This window comes from Balaenoptera acutorostrata, chromosome 2, assembly GCF_949987535.1.
Source record: "Balaenoptera acutorostrata chromosome 2, mBalAcu1.1, whole genome shotgun sequence".
Lineage (NCBI taxonomy): Eukaryota > Metazoa > Chordata > Mammalia > Artiodactyla > Balaenopteridae > Balaenoptera > Balaenoptera acutorostrata.
This window is the reverse complement of record NC_080065.1, coordinates 55,460,298-55,481,062: the sequence shown is the minus strand read 5'-3', so window position 1 is coordinate 55,481,062 and position 20,765 is coordinate 55,460,298. Positions and strand designations below refer to the sequence as shown.

General features: G+C 35.3%; 1 protein-coding gene across 1 annotated transcript in view; it reads left to right on the top strand.

Moving 5' to 3' along the window:
• TRIM23 (tripartite motif containing 23) overlaps positions 1-19,705 on the top strand; it is a 39,024-nt gene extending 19,319 nt beyond the window's left edge. The window contains exons 4-11 of the mRNA XM_007176029.2: positions 55-333; positions 903-1,085; positions 3,725-3,940; positions 7,958-8,092; positions 12,757-12,886; positions 13,379-13,489; positions 15,065-15,189; positions 17,356-19,705. Coding sequence (XP_007176091.1) covers positions 55-333; positions 903-1,085; positions 3,725-3,940; positions 7,958-8,092; positions 12,757-12,886; positions 13,379-13,489; positions 15,065-15,189; positions 17,356-17,535 — 1,359 coding nt within the window. The 3' untranslated portion in view covers positions 17,536-19,705. The remainder of the gene's footprint in view (positions 1-54; positions 334-902; positions 1,086-3,724; positions 3,941-7,957; positions 8,093-12,756; positions 12,887-13,378; positions 13,490-15,064; positions 15,190-17,355) is intronic.
• Positions 19,706-20,765: the final 1,060 nt, after the last annotated feature.

Genomic DNA, 20,765 nt, shown 5'->3' with positions numbered 1-20,765 from the left:
GTTTCTGTTTGGTAAAGGGGTTCAGTTGTAATACGTTACTTTTTTGTTTATCAGAGCATCATTCGTTGTGATGAAGATGAAGCTCACGTTGCATCAGTATATTGCACTGTATGTGCAACTCACTTATGCTCAGAGTGTTCCCAAGTTACGCATTCTACAAAGACATTAGCAAAGCACAGGAGAGTGCCTCTAGCTGATAAACCTCATGAGAAAACCATGTGCTCTCAGCATCAGGTGCATGCCATTGAGTTTGTTTGCTTGGAAGATGGCTGTCAAACTAGCCCACTCATGTGCTGTGTCTGCAAAGAATATGGAAAACACCAAGGTCACAAGGTATGAATATAGTTAAACTGGATGACTCTACCTAGTTTACCAGCCCACCATTTATTTTCACTGACTTGGTTTTTTATGCTAAGAGTAGAGATCAAAGAAGAGCTAAATGATGAATGAGTTGAGCTGGGTAGCATGAAAAGAAATGAGAGATTTATTTTCTGAATATTATAACAAAAATTTCAGAGTCCTCATGATTCTTTCTTTATTGACAAATGGCTTTCCAGCATGAAACAAAAGTTCTTTGTGTGCCTGTTTTTGTAATGCACTGGATTATTTTGGTAATAATTATGTCTGTTGAAGAACTAATGCTTGTGGTAAAATTTTAGAGAGGGTTTCTTGGATTCTTGTTTAGCAGTAAATGGACTTCCTAATTTTAAATTATTTCTTTGAAGGGTAAATAGTTTTGGGGTGAAGGCAAAGTAGTATTTCTTATGCTGTGTTTTTTGTAAATGTGTTATAAAAGCCTCTTGTGGCTGATGCTTTTTTATTAATAGGAGCCATTTAAGTAGCATTTTATATCATTAGTCAATACTGTGAGTTCTTTTCTATAATTATGTTGCATCTTATAGCATTCAGTATTGGAACCAGAAGCTAACCAGATCCGAGCATCAATTTTAGATATGGCTCATTGCATACGGACCTTCACTGAGGAAATCTCGGATTATTCCAGAAAATTAGGTGGAATCGTTCAGCACATTGAAGGAGGAGAACAAATAGTGGAAGATGGAATTGGAATGGCCCACACAGAACATGTATGGGTTTTTTTCTTCCTCACCCTTTTCCTTGTCACTCTTTCACCTTGTAGGATTTATTGAGCAATTACATTGTGCCAGTACTGCACTGGTCACTGGAAATAAGTTTTTTAAAAAGTCTTTGTCTTTATGGAAATTTATAATCCATCATGGAAGAGAGCCAGTTTCAAGTGTGGTAACTGTTACTTTGTGGGGGAAGTACAGGATGCCCTGGCAGTGTGCATAAAAACAGCAATAACTTGGGTAAGTCTTAGAAGGCTTTCTAGAAGATGTGGTGTCTAAACTGAGATTTGAAGGAATTTAGTCAGGGAGAAGAGCAGGGTGGGGAGTGAGTTGTTCCAGAGAGGGAAGCATATGTTAAAATACACGGAAGTGAGAATTGGACATATTGTAGAAACTTAACTAAGTTCGCTATGGTTGAATCTTTGAGTATTGGGGTGGGGCGTGGCAAGAAAAGATGTTGGAGAGGTAAGGGCCAAATCCTGCAGCATCTTGTTAGACATGTTAAAGAGTTTGGACTTTATCTTACAGGCAGTGATGAGCTGTTGAAGAATTGGCATAGGAATAACATAATCAGGTTTGCATTAAGAAAGGTTGCTCTTTAATATAAAAAATGAATTGGAGGAGCAACAAGATTGGAAGCAAGGAGGCCTATTGTGAGGTTGCTGAAATTATCTACTTGAGAAATGTTTATGGCCCATAATACTGGAGTAGTGAGAATGGAGAGGAGTACATGGATTTGAGATTTTAAAGAAGTAGAATAGTGATTTACTGATAATATTAGTGATTTAGTGATAATACTGATTGGATAGGTACTTTGCAGGGTCAGGCATAATGCCTAGATTTCTACCTTGCCCAACCTGGTGGATGGTGATATTGTGCTCTAATGGGGGAGGAAGAAGAATTTGGGAGGGGATAATGGGACCAAGGTGATAAGTTTAATTTGCATGTTGAATTTGTTATTTCTGTGAGATAAAAGGAGATACCCTTCAGTAAATTGAAGAGTCAGTGGGTGTTAGGAAGTGTGTCTAACTTTTAAGAAGTTTGGCTGTGAAGAGAAGGAAGGAACTTAGGTGGTAGTGGTAATTGCATTTTAAAATTGAATTATAGAGGAGAAAGGGATATTTTCACATGGGAATATAAAGTACAGGGACAGACACAATGTAGTGTTTTTCTTTTGTAAAGAAACCAAGTTAAGCTAAGTCATTGGGGAATAATGCTAGAACTGCTCTCTGTCAAATATAGTAGCCATTAGCCTCATGTGGCTATTTAAGTCTAAATTATTTAACAGTTCAAGAAAATACAGAATTTACTTCCTCAGTCTCACTAGCTACATTTCAAGTACATTTTACGTGCATGTAGCTGGTGGCTACCATATTAGTCAGCACAGATATAGAATATGTCTATCATCACATAAAATTCTATGGGACATTTTTGTGCTGCGGTGGAAATATTTTATTTATTCCCTCAGCAAATATTTATTGAACACATCCCAAGTGCTAGACACTGTTGAAGTCAAAAATACCTGCTTTTGCAAAGTTTACATTCTAATGTGGGGAGAGAGGCAGTACATAAGTAAAATACAGAAGTATGTCATTAGATACTTTGGAGAAAAATAAGGGAAAGGGGGAGTGCACTTTTATATGGGGTGTTTGAGGACAGGCTCCCTGAGAAGGGGCACTGAGCAAAGACCTAAAGGAGATGAGAAAGGGAACCATGCTAATATTTGGGGGAAGAGCATTCTAGGCAGAGAGAAGAGCAAGTACAGAGGCCCTGAAGTTGGAGTGTGCCTCGTGTGCTTAAGAAACTTTGAGGAGGTTGAGTTAGCTAAATTAGAATGATTGATGGGGAGCATAGCAGGAGTTGAGGTCAGAAAGGTCCTTAAAGGCACTTGCTTTACTTTCTTCCAGGAATGCCCTTGAAGATATTCACATGGTTCCCTCTCTTACCTCCTTCAGGTCTTAGCCCAGATGTCTCTTTCCCAGGGAGTCTGTCGTTGAACATCCCCTATAAAGGACTTTGGCATTTACTCTGAGTGGGAAACCACTGGAGAGTTTTGAGCAAAATAATAATTATCATTCTGACTTAACATTTAAAAAAGGATCAGTCTGGCTTCTGGGTGGAGAATACATTATAGGCGGCAGAGGTAAATCTAGTGAGCCCAATTAGGAGACTATTATAATAATCAGGTGAGAGATGATAATGGCTTCAATCAGGTTGGCAGAGGTGAAGGTGGTGAGGCATGATCAGATTCTAGATATATTTTGAAGTCAGCAGAATTTGTTGAGAAACTAGTTGTGAGATACGAAAGAGAAGTGTTAAGGGTGACTCCAATTTTTTTTAGCTTGAATAACCTGGAAGATGGAGTTGCCATTTATTGAGATGGAGGAAACTAGGTTCAGGGTTGAGAGAGACTGGAGATTAGGTATTCCTTGTTGCTTGAAATGTCATTTAAACAGTTGGATATCCAAAGGCTGTGGTTAAGGGGAAAAATTTAGTGTGGAGATAAACATTTTGGGATTTTTTTTTTTTCATTTTGGGATTTTTAAGGATATAGATTGTATTTAAATTTTCATTATTTCACATATAAAATCTTTGTTAAGGTTACTGTTGTTTAAAACTTACTTTTATTGCCTTAGGTACCAGGTACTGCAGAGAATGCCCGATCATGTGTCCGAGCTTATTTTTCTGATCTACATGAAACTCTGTGTCGTCAAGAAGAAATGGCTCTAAGTGTTGTTGATGCTCATGTTCGAGAAAAACTGATTTGGCTCAGACAGCAGCAGGAAGATATGACTATTTTGTTATCCCAGGTTTCAACAGCCTGTCTCCATTGTGAAAAGACTTTGCAACAGGTATGTGTTTTTTTGTTTTTTTTTTTTAAAGGCTAGTACTCCAATACCAGTAAACGAAGTCAGTTTTTTGTTTTTTTTTTAAACTTTGGGTTTGTTTGTTTGTTTGTTTGTTTATTTATGGCTTTGTTGGGTCTTCATTTCTATGCGAGGGCTTTCTCTAGTTGCGGCAAGTGGGGGCCACTCTTCATCGCAGTGCGCGGGCCTCTCATTATCGCGGCCTCTCTTGTTGCGGAGCACAGGCTCCAGACGCGCAGGCTCAGTTATTGTGGCTCACGGGCCTAGTTGCTCCGCGGCATGTGGGATCCTGCCAGACCAGGGCTCGAACCTGTATCCCCTGCATTGGCAGGTAGACTGTCAACCACTGCGCCACCAGGGAAGCCCCAGGTATGTGGTTTAAACATGATGAGGACATAGTTTAAGAAGGAGGATTTGTAAGCTTAAGTATATCATTACCAGAGGTACACACTAGTCTATTTTATTAATTTAATAAATATTTTTATATTATTACTCTGTGTTACTGTGGGCATTAACATTGTGCTTAGGACATGGTCTCTAACCTCAAATTGCTCCACTCAACCATATCAATGTCCTCTCTTTCATGTGTCTTCCCCACCATAAAACCATAGGTTCTAGAACCTAACTTCTTGTCATTCTTCAGTCATCCCAAGCCCATTAACCCTTCTTTGCCAAGCATATACTATTCTTTCTGCTTGATGGGCTTATGTCTCCCTTTTCTGATATTGGAAATCCTTCTTCAAATGTTTGCTGTTCTTTGAAGCTACTTACCCTTCCTTGCTCTTTTTTGTTTTTGTTTTTGGTGGTGGAGGTGGGGTGCTTCTCTAGCATGTACTCCCTATCTCTGCTCTAATTTATTGGTTCTTAACTTTGATGTCACAGAAAACCCGTGTTTTTTCATGGTTGAGGTATCATAAGCAATTTGTTACCCAGTTTGCAGATAATGTGCTTTTAAAATAGATTTAAGGTTATTCTAACAAAAATGCCAGTCTTATTCATTACTATTTTGGATCTGCCTTCATGAATGTGCAATTTAAGGCTAATTATTGCCCTAGGAATTCCTGATAAGCTTCAGTCACTCTCATCTTTTGATATATTGCTAATGATTGTGTTGATATCAAATCATCATAGAGCTAAACTTTTCACTGTTGTAGAGCTTTTTCTCTTAAATATCTGATTAGACTTAAATGAATGTGGCCAGGCTGTAACCACATCAGTCTAGAGCCCTTTAGTCCTTATCACATTGAACTGTAATAATTGATGTTTATGCCATTTATTAAGTTGTCTTTGAGCTCCAGTCCTATTCTATCCTCTGCTTTGTGATGCTGATACTGGAACTCTGCAAACCACATACCAGCTCTGCCAGCTGCCTCCATGCGATTTTAGGCTCTGCCAGTAGGGGACAGTAGAAGGAAGCTGAAAGGTGGAGGCGGTTTCCTGTGCGTTCCCATTTGCTTGGGGTTCCTGTGAATGACACTGCTCATACTATGAGACCACGTTCCTTAGAGATCTGAATTTCAGCTCCATGGGATCCCTCCTATAAGTTTTTAAGTTTTAATAATTCTAGCATCTCGCCTTTATTTTCCCAGCCCTGAGGGTGGTAACCATTTCCTACAGTTGTTTCCTCCATGATACCTCAGAGTTCTTTTCACCCTTTCAGTTGCCTACTTAATAACTACACCTAGTTAACAGTTCTTCATATTAATTTTTTCTATTCATATGACTGTTGTGGTTTTTATCTCCTGATTTGAACCTAATGATACAATATGCACATTTGTCCTTCTGGATGTACCTATCCAGATACAAAGAATTTAGAGATACAAAGAGCTTAATAAATACTTGTTCAGCTCAAGCTACACAGCAAAATTACAAATGGATCATGTCCTAAATCATACTTAAGTGAATACTTCGAAGTATTTTTATATTTATTTTATTAAAAAGAAAGCTCATAGTTACTGAAATATTTAGAAGTATTTGGAAGTATTTTAGAGTTTCTGAAGCATTTTGTCAAAGTGACTGGTAATTGTTAATGACATGGTATTATTTCACTATGTTAATGCAGATGAAATTGCGGTCTTAGTTTCATTCTTCATATGGACCTATTAGTTTTGTTCTGATTTATGGACACAGAACCCTAATCTCAATCAATATTCTTAAAAGTTCCTGCCACAGAGATAACTGAACAGAGGAATGGATGGAACATCACATATATATTACCAATTTTGAGAACAAAATCATCCCTCCCCTCCAGAAAAAATTGATGCATCATCTAAGTTCAAGGCATAATACTGAATGGTTAGGATTTGTTTATTAGGCAAATATTTGTTGTGTGCCTACTATGTGCCATGTATATTCTAGGTACATGGAATATGTCAGTAAACAAAGCAAGCAAAAAGCCATAATCTTGTGGAATTAGCATCCCAGCAAGAAGGCAGACAATAAGCTATAACCATATCTAATAAGTAAATTATATAGTATGTTAAAAAGTGATCAGAGCTAAGGGAAAAGAAAAAAGTATGAGGGTACAGCAGATTGTATTTTTAAATAGGGTAAGCATCACTGAGAGAAGGTGAGATTTGAGCAAAGACTCAAAGGGGAAGAAGGTGAAGGGAACTAGCTCACACCTTAATGAAGATTTCAGCTGAGGAAATGGTTAGAGCAAAAACCCTAGGTGACATGCCTGGTGTATTTGAGGAACAGCAAAAGAGGGCACTGTGGCTGGAATAGAGTAAGCGATGGAGAGAGTAATAGGAGCTGAAATTAGAGGTAATAGGGAATTATATGTAAGGAGGGCCTTGTGGGCCATTGGAAGGACTTCAGTTTTTTCTGATTGAATTGGGGAAACCATTGTGGGGTTTTGAGCACAAGAATGTTTTGATCTTACTTAAAAGGATCTGGCTGATGTGTAAAAAACAGATTGAAGGAGGGCAAAGATGGAAGGAAGGAGCTCAATGGTTAGAAGACTGTTGTAGAATTCCAAGTGAGAGAGAATAGTGGCTTGGATAGTGGGGGCTAGAAGTACCCAAATTTTGGATATCCAGTAGGATTCGTTGACAAATTATATGTGAGAATAAGGGAGGAGAAGGCAAGAATGACTCAAAGTTTTTGTTCTGGCAATTGGAACAACCAAATTGCTATCACCTAATATGAATATGCAACTGTGAGCAAAAACTGACAACACCGCTTCTCTCATGGAGGTTAAATATTGTTGGGAGATCTCTGTCTTATGAAGAATACATTGGTATATGTATAGAATATCTCTGGAATAATATTTGAGAAACTGAAAAGTGCTTAACTTTGAGGAGAGGGCCTGGGAATCTAAAGTGAGAGGGAGACATCGCAGTTTGACCTTTAGTCTTTTTTTTTTTTTTTAAACCAATACATGTATATCTTAAATTATTTTAAAAAATTTTTATAGGAGTACAATATATATATACAGAAATATGTGCATAAGTGTTCAGCTGGCTGAATTTTCAGTCTGGACATTACTGTGTAACGAGCATCCAGATCAAGTAACAGAACATTACCAACCCCAGAAGCCCCTCCGACTCTCTTCTAGTAACTACGCACCTTTCCTCCTAAGGATAAACCACTATCCTGATTTCTAATATATACCTTGGCCTGTTTTGGTAATTAATAAAAGTGGGAATCATGCAGTACAAACTCTTCATGTCATTTCTTCCCTTACTGTATGTTTGTGAAATTCATATCATCACATGTAATTGTAGTTCATTCTTACCTGAATGATCCTGTAGTTCATTCAACCATTCATTTTGGTTGTGTTGCATTTGTGAATATACCATACTTTATTTATCTACTCTTCTATTGATGGGCTCTTAAATTACTTATTAATGCCTGATTATTGTTAACTTAGTCAAATTTATACATAAGTTAACTTTCAATACTGTAATGTTAAATGAGCTTTTCTTGAGTTTTAGTGATATCTCTTTTTTCTTTGTTTCTTTAAAAAGTTTATAAGAAATACCATCTTCTCTTTTCTAGGATGATTGTAGAGTTGTCTTGGCAAAACAAGAAATTACAAGGTTACTGGAAACATTGCAAAAGCAGCAGCAGCAGTTTACAGAGGTTGCAGATCACATTCAGTTGGATGCCAGCATCCCTGTCACTTTTACAAAGGTAATATATTCTATACTTCGTTTTTAGGTGTGTTTTTGAACAAATCATAATTGTTTTACATTCCATGATAATCAGCTAAGAGACAACTAAGAAATTAATGAACCACAGAATTAGGGAAAAAAAAATGACTGTATCAGTGGAAAATAGAAGGTGGTGTAATGAGTCTCCCTGTATCATCACCTACTTGAACAATTAAAAACTTTTTATTTCATCTACCCTTTCCCCCAGTCTCTTTCTACCTATAGTCTCCCAGGTTATTTTGAAACAAATCCCAACATATTTCATCCTAATATATCATTTCATCTATGTAATATTTTCACGTTTCTAAAACACGGGTTCTGTTCTCTTTTTCAAAACACAACCAAAATACCGTTACCACACCTAAAAAATTGAATAATAAATCTCTAATATTATCCATTATCCAGTTAGTATTCAGATTTCCCAGATTGTTAAAAAAAATTTTTTTAGGTTTGAGACAAAATCCAGCAAGGTGTGTATTTGGCATTTGGTTGATATGTTTTGGTCTCTTTTCAAGTGGATTCCCCCTAATTTAAAAAGGTACGTGTATTCCATTTTGCTCTCTATTTTTAGGGAGTGGCTTTTTTTTTTTAAATTTATTAATTTAATTTATTTATTTTTGGCTGCGTTGGATCTTGGTTACTGTGCACAGGCTTTTTCTAGTTGAGGCGAGCGGGGCTACTCTTTGTTGTGGTGCGCGGGCTTTTCACTGAAGTGGCTTATCTTGTTTCGGAGCACGGGCTCTAGGCGTGTGGGCTTCAGTAGTTGTGGCTCGCGGGCTCTAGAGCACAGGCTCAGTAGTTGTGGTGCCCGGGCTTAGTTGCTCCGCGGCATGTGGGATCTTCCCAGACCAGGGCTCGAACCCATGTCCCCTGCATTGGCAGGAGGATTCCTAACCACTGCGCCACCAGGGAAGTCCTAGGGAGTGCCTTTTAAAACTTTTTTAATCTTGTTTTATAATTATGTGAAACATTCACATGGTCCAGAATCAAATCTACAAAGCAAGGTTCATTCAGAGAAGTCTAACTTATATTCCTGACCCTGCCACCCTTTTCTTCCCTTCTCCATAGAAAACCATTAAGAATTTGTCTTAGTTTTATTCATCATTTTAAAAAAATAGAGAAATATATTTGCATGCACACTCCCCATATTTAAAGGTAGAATACTGTATGCACTTCTCCACCTTGTACTTTTCACTGAAGTGTACATCCTGGAGGTCAGTCCATAGCAGTATATAGTGACATTTTCTGTTCCCTTTTACAGCTGCAAGTTACTTTATTGTGAGGATGTACATTTTTTTATTATGGTGAAAAACACATAATATAAAATTTACCATCTTAACCATTTTTTAAGTGTTTAGTTCAGTATTGTTAAGTGTGTTCACATTGTGTGAAACATTTCCAGAAATTTTTTATCTTGAAAAACTGAAACTATACCTTATAAACAATGACTCCCCTATTCCCCCCTTCTCACTAGCTCCTGGTAGCCACCATTCTACTTTCTATTTCTTTGTATTTGACTACTCTAAATTTATCACACAAGTGGAATCATATAGTATTTGTCTTTTTGTGACTGGCTTATTTCACTTAGCATTATGTCCTTAAAGTTCACCCATGTTGTAGCATGTGACAGAATTTCCTTCTATTTTGTCTAAATAATAATCCATTGTTTGTATATACCACATTTTGTGTATCCATTCATCAATCTATGGATATTTCGGTTACTTCACCTCTTGGCTATTGTGAATAGTGCTGCTATGAACATGGGTGCACAGATATCTCTTTGAGGCTTTGCTTTCAATTCTTTTGGATAAATTCCCAGAAGTGGGACTACTGGATCATATGGTAGTTCTGTTTTTAATTTTCTGAGGAAATGCTATACTGTTTTCCATAGTGGTTGCATCATATTATATAAATCCCACCAAAAGTGCACGAGGGTTCCAATTTCTCCACATTTTCACCAACACTTGTTATTTTCTGTTTGTTCTGGGGTTTTTTTTTGATAGTAAAACAGGATGGCTTACACTAGTAGCCATCCTAATTGGTGTAAGGTGATACCTCATTGTGGTTTTGATTTGCATTTCTCTGATGATAGTGACGTTGAGTATCTTTTTCATATGCCTCTTGGCCAGTTCTTTGGAGAATTTTGTACAAGTCCTTTGCCTGTTTTTCTATTGAGTTATTTGATTTTTTTGTTGTTGAGTTGTAGGAGTTCTTTTTATATTCTGGATATGAATCTATTACCAGATACATGATTTGCAAGTATCTTCTCCCATTCTGTAGTTTGCTTCTTCACTCTATTGATTGTGTCCTTTTATTCACAAAAGTTTTTAAGGTTGATCTAGTCCCATTTGTTTATTTTTGCTCTTGTTGACTGTGCTTTTGATGTCATATCCAGGAAATCATTGCCAAATCCAATGTTATGGAGCCTTTCTTCTGTGTTTTCTTCTAGGAGTTTTATAGCTTTGGTTCTTATGTTTAGGGCTTTAATTCATTTATTTATAATCCAAGTATTTATAATTGTTATATATTCTTTCTTTATTTGCCCTTTTATCATTATATAATGAAATTCTTTGTCTTATAACAGTTTCTGACTTAAAATCTATTTTGTCTGATATTAGGATAGCCACCCCTGCTCTCTTTCGGGTATGATTTGCATCTCTTTCCATCCTTTCACTTTCAGACTATGTATTTCCTTAGCTATGAAGTGAGTCTCTTGTAGATAGCATATTTTTGGATCTTGGTTTTTCACGCATTTAGTCAAACTGTGTCTTTTGAGTGGAGAGTTAAGTCTATTTAAAGTAATATTGATAGATAAATACTGTTGTCATTTTGTTCATTGTTTTCTGCATAACTTGATAGGTTTTTTTTGTTTCACCTTTCCTCTTTCATTGCCTTCTTTTGTGTTTTATTGATTTTTTTATAGTGTCATATTTGATTCCCTTCTCTTTTCCTTTGGTATATATTCTGTGGATTTTTTTTGTGTGTGGTTACCATTGCAATTACATAAAACATCTTAGTTATAACATTCTATTTTAAACTGATAGCAGTTTAACTTCAATTGCATACAAAAACTCTATTCTTTCACAGCTCCATCCCCCTGTACTTTATGTCATTGATGTCACAAATTAAATCTTTATTGTACACCTATTAGCACAGGCTTATAGTTTTTTTTCATTTATTTGTTATATCAATTCTATGAAGAATTAAATTTATGCACCCAAATTATAATACAGGTTACTATTTGTCCATGTAGTTATTGTAACCATTTTAGATTTTCATATGGCTTCATGTTGCTGTCTAGCGTCCTTTCATTTCAACTTGAAGGACTCCTTTAGCATTTCTTATAGAGCAGGTCTAGTGGTAATGACTCCCTCAGATTTTTTTTTTCTGGGAAAGTCTTGATTTTTCCTTCATTTCTGAAGGACAGTTTTGCCAAATATAGCATTCTTGGTTGACAGTTTTTTTCTTTCAGCACTTTGAATGTATCATCCCACTCTTTCTGGCCTGCAGTGTTTCTGCTGAGAAATTTGTTAATCAAATTTATGTGATGAGTCACTTTTCTCTTGCTGCTTTATCCTGTTTTTGACTTTTGACAGTTGGATTATAATGTGTCTCAGTGTGGCTCTCTTTGGACTTATCCGAGTTGGAATTGAGCTTCTAGAATTTTTATGTCCATTTCTTTTTTCAGATTGGGAAGTTTTCAGCCATTGTATCTTCAAGTAAGATCTCTTTGCCCCTTTATTTCTGTATCCTCCTTCTGGGACTCCCATTCCCATATGTCTCTTAGGGTCTTTTCACTTTTCTTCATTCTTTTTTCTTTTTCCTCCTCTAACTCCATTAGTTCAAATTACATGTCTTGTAAAAAAACTAATCCTTTCAAAAATCCTATGTAAGTTTGGTACAATTTTTAATCCCCATTTTACAGATGGGAGAAGTCAGGCAGAGAAGTCATGCAGCTAGCAATATATACAAGTATGTTCACTGCAGCATTATTTGTAATATCAAAAAATCAGAGATGACCTAATATCTCTCAGTTGGTGATTGGTTAAATTGTGGTACATGGAATATAATAAAGCAATTAAAAGAAAAAGGTAGGTCTATATGTTTTGAAATGAAAGGATTCCATAATGTACTATTGAGTGTAAAAAGTAGTTGCAGTGTGTATTTTTTTTTTTTAAGTATATCTGCTTTGTGTATGTCAACCAATGTCCGCATAGGAAGATATCTTGCGGGATATATGTGAAATTGTTAACAGTGGATATTTATGGGAAGTGAGTATCACTTTTCATTTTTAATTAATATATTTAACACAGAATGAAAAATCTTATTTAAAGAAGATTCAGTTGAGTTAGAAAATCTGGGAGAAATAAGTGGGTATGTGTATTCTTTTTAACTTGTATAAAAACAAAGTAAGTAGTAAGTTTTACTAAGCTAAGATTTAGCAAAGCAATGAGGATTGATTTCCTCTTTCTAAAGATCAGAATAAGGGTATTTTAATAGGGGACTATAACTTTGATTTTAATGGATTAAGGAATGAGTAGGAGACACAATAATTAACAAAGGTATTTTATAAATAAAAGTGTAAGTACTAATACTTTTAACTCCATATCAAAATTAAAAGATTAATTTTTAAAAAAATTATAGGACAATAGAGTTCACATTGGACCCAAAATGGAAATTCGAGTTGTTACGTTAGGATTAGATGGTGCTGGAAAAACTACTATTTTGTTTAAATTAAAACAGGATGAGTTCATGCAGCCTATTCCAACAATTGGTAAGTATGAGTATTGCTTTTACCTTAATGGACATTTTACAGACAAACCCTAGCTTACAGCTGAGTTCTTTGGGACTTATTTTATGACAATCTGGTGTGGAGATTGGCTCTAAGACACCAGCATTTCAGAGAAAAAATGCAAGATTCAGTGGCTGTGGGATTGAAATGTGGATGGGGAGGATAGCAAGAAGGAACAGAATACTGGTGGGACAGTGGAAGGAATAAAGGATTGATGACCCTGGCTGAGGATTAGGGTAGTGATGCAGATATGGTACTTGGGTGTCAAGGTCTTAAGGACTCTGGTGGATTAGAGGGCTAACCCTGGTTAAAGGTATACATTTCCCCATGCATGTTTATCACGAGTGGAGTTGGTTGGGGAGCAGTAGATAGTGCTGTATGCAGATAGTTTGTAAGTCACAGTTATAAACAGGGTTGCCTGTGTTTGGTGTGTAAATGTAAGTTCAGTATTAAAGTAAGTTTTTTTAAAAACAGGTTTTAATGTGGAAACTGTAGAATATAAAAATCTAAAGTTCACCATTTGGGATGTAGGTGGAAAACATAAATTAAGACCATTATGGAAACATTATTACCTCAATACCCAAGGTAAGAATGTAAAAATTACATCTTAATTTTTCAAATTTTTAGGATGCCAGTTCAGTTTTCAATTCATTGATTTAGCTAATAAAACTGATTTTAGCATTGTTTAAAAACGTGACTATACCTTTAAATATTGGTAGCAAGCTCCACATTATTAAGAAAATTAAGGTGGATAGACTGGGTTATGTACTCTGGTTTATTTCATGAAAAACCATAGTTTAGCATAAAGGCCAAATTTATCTTATATATGTAGGTAATTAAGGGTACTTTCCTCTTGCTGCTCTTAACAGTTAACGTATATTATTAGTGTTCATATGATTATGATCACTGGCAATATTGTGTTATAGGGTAGAATTTGTGGCATATAGTTCTCTTGCTCTATTCAATTAAATTCAACTCAACAGTTATCCCATTATAATCTCTCAATAGCGCCACTTCTTCATTTCTATTCACAATTAGCTGTTACCTGCAGAAGAAACTACAGTGGTTTGCTTTTGACCAAACTGTGTTATATCACATATATTCCACTTAGCATTTATTCACACTTGGGCCCCATTCTACACTTTGCCTCTTGTACCCCAACATAAAGCTTATTATGTTCATGCTACCTGTTCCATATGTCATCCTATTTTCCACCTAGAAGAAAGACTAGATAATTTTTACTTTGGGATTCTTGATATTAAGTTTAGTATGAGACAGTGATTTAGGGGACAAAATGGAATTTTGAACATGAGGAATGGTTGAAAGTCTGGGATGTTTAGCTACCATAAGGTAGCTGGAAAGATTTCAAAAGAGAATTAATTCAGTAGATATTTATGAAGTTTCTGCTGTGTATTTCGAGTACAATCTGTGGAAAGTGCTGTGCCAGGCACTTAGAGAGAATACTTTGGAGAGATAAAGATGGTGATTTATTTATTTTTTTAATTATTTATTTATTTTATTTATGGCTGTGTTAGGTCTTCGTTTCTGTGTGAGGGCTTTCTCCAGTTGCGCAAGTGGGGACCACTCTTCATCGCGGTGCGCGGGCCTCTCACTGTCGCGGCCTCTCTTGTTGGGGAGCACAGGCTCCAGACGCTCAGGCTCAGTAATTGTGGCTCACGGGCCTAGTTGCTCCGTGGCATGTGGGATCTTCCCAGACCAGGGCTCGAACCCGTGTGCCCTGCATTGGCAGGCAGATTCTCAACCACTGCGCCACCAGGGAAGCCCGGTGATTTATTTTTAAAACACTGTCTTTTGGTAAAGCAAGTAGTAATCAAAGAGATAACATCAGTAGGTAGATCATAAGAGCTACATTTTCATTCATTAAGAGAAAAATATTAAACGATATGCACAACAATCTGTGTTTGGTAGGCAAGCATTGTAAATCCTGTTACAGATGGGGAAACAACAGATGAAAAGTTAGGCGAACTGTTTGAGATTATATCATTAATTATTGCTAGGTGTTCCTATAATAAGCAGCCTTTCTGTGAAAATAATGATGGTAGACTAACCATAATATATTAATGAGAACATTAAAATATTTAGTCCATTTACTGAAATTTAACAAGTGACTAAATGAATATTTTTCTCTTTTTTTGGTAGCTGTTGTATTTGTTGTTGATAGCAGTCATAGAGACAGAGTTAGTGAAGCACACAATGAACTTGCAAAGTTGTTAACAGAAAAAGAACTCCGAGATGCTTTGCTCCTGATTTTTGCTAACAAACAGGTAACACATTTTTATTTCAGAATATTTATTTTAGCATTCCACATTATAAGTAGTTGTTAAGATTTCAAGGGAAATAATTCAGTAGATGCAATTTCTGCTCTGTACTTTGAGTACAATCTATATGGAAGGTGCTGTACTTGGTACCTTGGAGTATACAGAAGGAAATAAAGTAGTTGATGCTCACTAGAAGCTCCTATGTATTTAGGTAAGCATGTTAAGTGTATATTTTTAATACAAAGAAAATTGGTAAGTGACTTCAGTAATATTAACAAAGTGTTAAGGAAAATTGGAGAGTAGTTCTAAAGGTGGTATTTTGTAAGATGTGTAAAAAGTAGGATTTGAATTGAAACTATAAGAGTTGAAATTATGGATACGACTTTGAGTTAATATGTGAAGGAAAGAACACTGCAGGCAGGAAAAAGTATTTTTAGGGAGCATCAAGGAGATCTGTATGTGAGGGGTAGGTAGAGGATGAAGAAATCCTAGAGTAACAGATGAGGTTGTGTGATAAAGGCCTGACAGGGCCAGGCTGAGAAATTTAGGTTATATTCTATGAGTAAAGGAGAACCATTAAAAGTTGGTGATAAGATCATATTAGTGTTTTAGGATTGTAATTTTGGGGGTAGGATGTAGAATTAATCAGGGGCAAGGGAGTAGAGACAGGCAGATGCAGTAAATTGCTGCAGTAATTCAAGTGACAGTTAACAAGATCCTGAATTAAAGGAATGGAAGTGTAGAAGCAGACTGAAGAAACTTTATGGACATAGAATAGTTAGAATTTGGTGACCGAACGGGGAGGATGAAGGACGGGGGGAGTAGCTGAAGATTCTTAGATTTTGGGACTAAGCTTCTGGGAGGATGAGAATGCTTTTCTTTAGTGCAATAGGGGGGCTTAGATGTCATAAGAAGGAAGAGTAGGATGGACAGGGAATTTCCCCTTAATAAAAAAAAAAAGCAAACTATTAAGAGCTGATATACTTCACTTTATTTATGATTAAAGATATGCAAATAAGACAGAGTGAAATACCATTTTCCACCTATCATATTGTTAAAGATGAAAATGTTTGCTAATCCTCAGACTTGCATACGCTGCTGGTGTGGTTATTAAACGGAGACATTTTCTTGGAGGGCAATATGGCAGTACTTTGTCGAAGTTTTAGGTGCATATACCCTTTTACCCTGTAATTCTATCTCTAGTAATGTATTCTGCAGACATATATCCTAAGGTTATCTTAGAGATAATTTTGTAAATGTATGTATGTAAAAATACATATGTTTATATGAATGTGTATGCATATGTAGTAGCACATAAGCACACATCTTCAATCTAAATATTCAGTATAGGACTGGTTAAGAAAATTATGTTGCATCTACAGTGGAATGCAATACAGATGTTAAAAATAATATGGAAAATCTGCTTGTCCTGATAATGGAAAGATATCTTTATTTTCAAGATATGTGTTAAGTAAAAAACAAAAAAAGAGAGTATGTTCCTGTTTATTTGCGTGAGTGTGCGTGGAAGTTTTCTGAAAAATATGAAAGAAACTGTTACTGATGATTGCTTCTGGGAAGAAGGGGTATTCAAGGGTATTTGGAGAGCTTTCTTTAAATTTTTTTATTTTACTGATAGTTGCTTCTGGGACGAAGGGGTATTCAGAGGTATTTGGAGAGGTTTTTGTGTTTTGTTTTTTTTTTTTTTTGGCCGCGCCACGTGGTTTACAGGATCTTAGTGTCCTGACCAGGGATTGAACCCGGGCCCCTGGGAGCGAGAGTGCTGAGTCCTAACCACTGGACCACCAGGGAATTCCGTGGAGAGTTTAATAAACTCTTTACTATATAAACCCTATGTAAAAGCCATTTCTTACAATGTACATGTATTAATTTTTTTTTAATTGATGCCTTATAATGACCTGGGCAGTTTTTTCATTCAGGGGGCACAGCCTTTACTGATTTCATTGCAAGACTTCTTACAGACTATATTATAACCAAAACTCAAATTTTTTCTCATTAATCTCAAAATAATTACTGAAAGTTGAATTTAGGTTTTAACTTTAGTATAGGCTTCTGTTAGAATGGTACCAACAGAACTGTAAATAAATAACAATAATTACAAATACGATAATTTTGATGGACTGATTAAAATTCTGATGTGTGTATATCTTTCAGGATGTTGCTGGAGCTCTGTCAGTAGAAGAAATCACTGAACTTCTTAGTCTCCATAAATTGTGCTGTGGCCGAAGCTGGTATATTCAGGGCTGTGATGCTCGAAGTGGTATGGGACTGTATGAAGGGTTGGACTGGCTCTCACGGCAACTTGTGGCTGCTGGAGTATTGGATGTTGCCTGATTTTAAATGCAGCAGTTGTTTAAAGTTTTGTGGTTGAGTTATTTTGCACATAATATGATGTAAGAAATTATACATCTCAAAGGTAGTTAATTTACGATGTATATATAAAAGGAATTTTAGTTTGGGAATTCAGTACAATATTGCTTTTAAAAAACTGTAGTAAAATTTAAATATCTGATGGACCAGATTAAATTGGATTAAATAGGGACTTACTGGGTATACATTTTTTTTCAACATACATTTGTTATATAAGTTTTTCAGATTATATGTGACCCATATATTGGGAAAGAAGTAGTCACAAAGAGTAGGTGAAGGTTTATTCTTTCAAAGGAAAAAGGATAGCCAACTGAGTGCCTAATGGAACCTCTGTATGAAGCAAGTGAAGCATGGCTTCTTCAACTTGGCTTTTCACTGGATTTTGGCAGTATTTAGTAGCAAAACTGGCAGTGACTTAATGAAATACAATTCAAACTGCATCTTTGGGTAGTAGGATTACTTTAACATTCAGTATAACAGAACACCTTTAATGCTAAGAACTATAAGCTATAGAAAATTAATATTTTATAGTGTTTTATTAAAGCTCTCCTAAAGCCTTTTGTAGAAAACCAGTGAGTTAGAATGAAATGTAATCTAACTAGGCCTGGTGTCGGATTAGTACTACACTGAAGAACAATTAATAATAAAACTGTGAAAGTCAGTTATATTCTAGTTGATCTTCACTTCTGAAAGACCCATTTGCAGGGCTGAACCTGAATGTATTATTTCCCAGGTCAGAGCTCTAAATTTGTCCTTCTGTTTTTCAGTATATTTACAGTACTTAGCATTGTGTCTTTTAAAAATAATATTGCATCTTCAGTGAGAATGACTATAGGTAAAATGTAGTAAGTTACACACAGAAACCAGGGTTGGTTTTACATAAAAGGTAGAGATATAAGTAGAAAACTACCTCTACCACAAGAGAGGTTATTTATGCAGTAGAAAATGCTTATTACAATTACTTTAAAATGTTTTCCCAAAATAAGTGTATTTATGTTAACAATAAAATGTGATCAAGGCTTTTCATGACAAGGCCTTGAAAAGTTGTTTGAGAAACAACATGTCTAAGGAAAAGAAATGTTCAAAAAGTTTACGTCACATTTATTATGCAGTGTTGTGAGTAGAAGTTTAAAAAGTTTGTGCTCTTTACTGTTTTTCATTTTGTAAGGAAACTCCCTTATTATGGCAGTATGATTTATATTTAAACATACCTAGATTGAATTTTATGGTTTTTGTTTTTCTTTTTAAATGCTCTTTATACTTTAGGATGAGGTTAAATCCTAAATCTTATTATTTGAAACGCTATGAGGACATTGATGTCTGACGATAAGATGTGACTCCTGGGTGGCACTGTTTTGGTTCAGTCTCTTCAAATGTACTTTTGTTTAAAAACAACAAAACTTTTAGAAAACAAAGCATTAAAAAAAGTCCGTCAGTATTATGGGCAGTGTGTAAATAAGTAATATTACATCCTTTATTTTTCAAGTAAAAGGTCATGCTGTTACAAGTGTAGTTTGTGCATATAAGTTAATACTTCTGAATTAAATTAACATTTGACTGATTGCAATAATTGTGAAAAATAAAAAAGGTGTTACATTTGCCTGTGAGCCCTTGAACTATTTTCTCTACTAGGTAATTGGAAAAAAAAAAGTCTAACACTAACTTGTAAACTTGCATTTTCCTTGTAAATTAAGTTTATTTTACCAATTTTGCTTAACTTTTAAATTCACATTCCTAGCATATTTCTGAAACAATTTAAAAATTGCATTTAGACTTGATTATAACATAGGTGATAGTACTGTTTGTTACTATTTTTTTAAGAAATACTTTTCTCAGGCTCTTATTACTATTTGTGGTTGTATTCTTTCACTAATTATTAGTTAAGATTGTGCTTGCTAGTTCCCTCTGGGAAATGTCAAACTTCAGAGAGAGGTTTTAAATACGGTCTCTTTGGATTTGCCTCCTGTCACTGAATTTCTGTATCAAGCCTAAATATTATTGTATGGTTTATGTAAAGCAGGTTTTTCAAGTGTATAGTCTTGGTCTGTAATTCTGGAATGCTTTATAATTACCAGAAGCTGTTATTTGCATTACACATATGATCAGTATAGACAGCAATAAAATGTTAAAATCATTTTAAAGAAGTCCTATCATTATTCTAAAAATTCTGTTTCTTGAACCATCTATATAGTTGTATTGCTGGTAACCAATTAAAGTTATATTTGTGCTGTGGTTAAGAGAAAACAAAATGGGATAGGGATTGACTTGTATGACAAATTTGAGATATACTTTATTAAAAATTTAGAAATACCATTCCGCCATTCCGTATTTGCAGTTTGTCACATTTAAGTATTATAACTGTAGTGTTTTTAAAGGAGAGCTAAAATTTTGCATTGAACAAAGTGAAATTATTGCTTTTTAAATTTAAAATTTAACCTTGTTTCATACAAGAACATAGCATTTTAAATAACTGTTTTTAGAAAAAGGCTTGGAAAACTTAGCTATATCCTATGAGCTAATGTTGCTAAAACACTTTATGTGACACTGAGATACTTCTCAATTTGCAAAGTGGTAATAAGGAAGAAGATAGCTGTACTTTTCCCTAAAAGAATAATGAATGAAAAGGACTAATGAATAAGTATCAGATGGTATCTTGCTAATAATTTAAAACATGCTTTAAAAAAGACATCTGGCAGTGTAGGTTTTTAGGTCTACTGATTATGTTAAATTTGTGACATGGAATGGAAAAATTCATTAATCAAATATGATTTTCACTCAAAGCAAAATAATTTTATTTTGGGAAGAATGAGGCATCACTACCACCACTTGGTGGCAGTATTACCAAAAATTTAGGATTAAGCTTTTACGAATGAATTGATAGGTAGATAAGTCTGAACACCTAAAATTATTAGGGAGAAAAGGTAAATGTCATAGTGAAGAGTCATTTTCTGTCCAAAATTTAGTTCTTTTTAAAAGGAGGACACAATATTAATTTAAAGTTAGCACAGTTTGGCATGTTCTTCCATCACAGTTTATGGTACAAAAATGGGTAAAGGAAATAATCCTGCTGATCAGTAGAAGGAAAAATGTAAGCTTAGATATAAAGCATAAGAATGTGAATTCCCTAAACACATCTGCTGAACATGTTCCTCCTATAAGTTCTTAAGAGTCTGTTTGGAAAGTAGAAGCAGTGA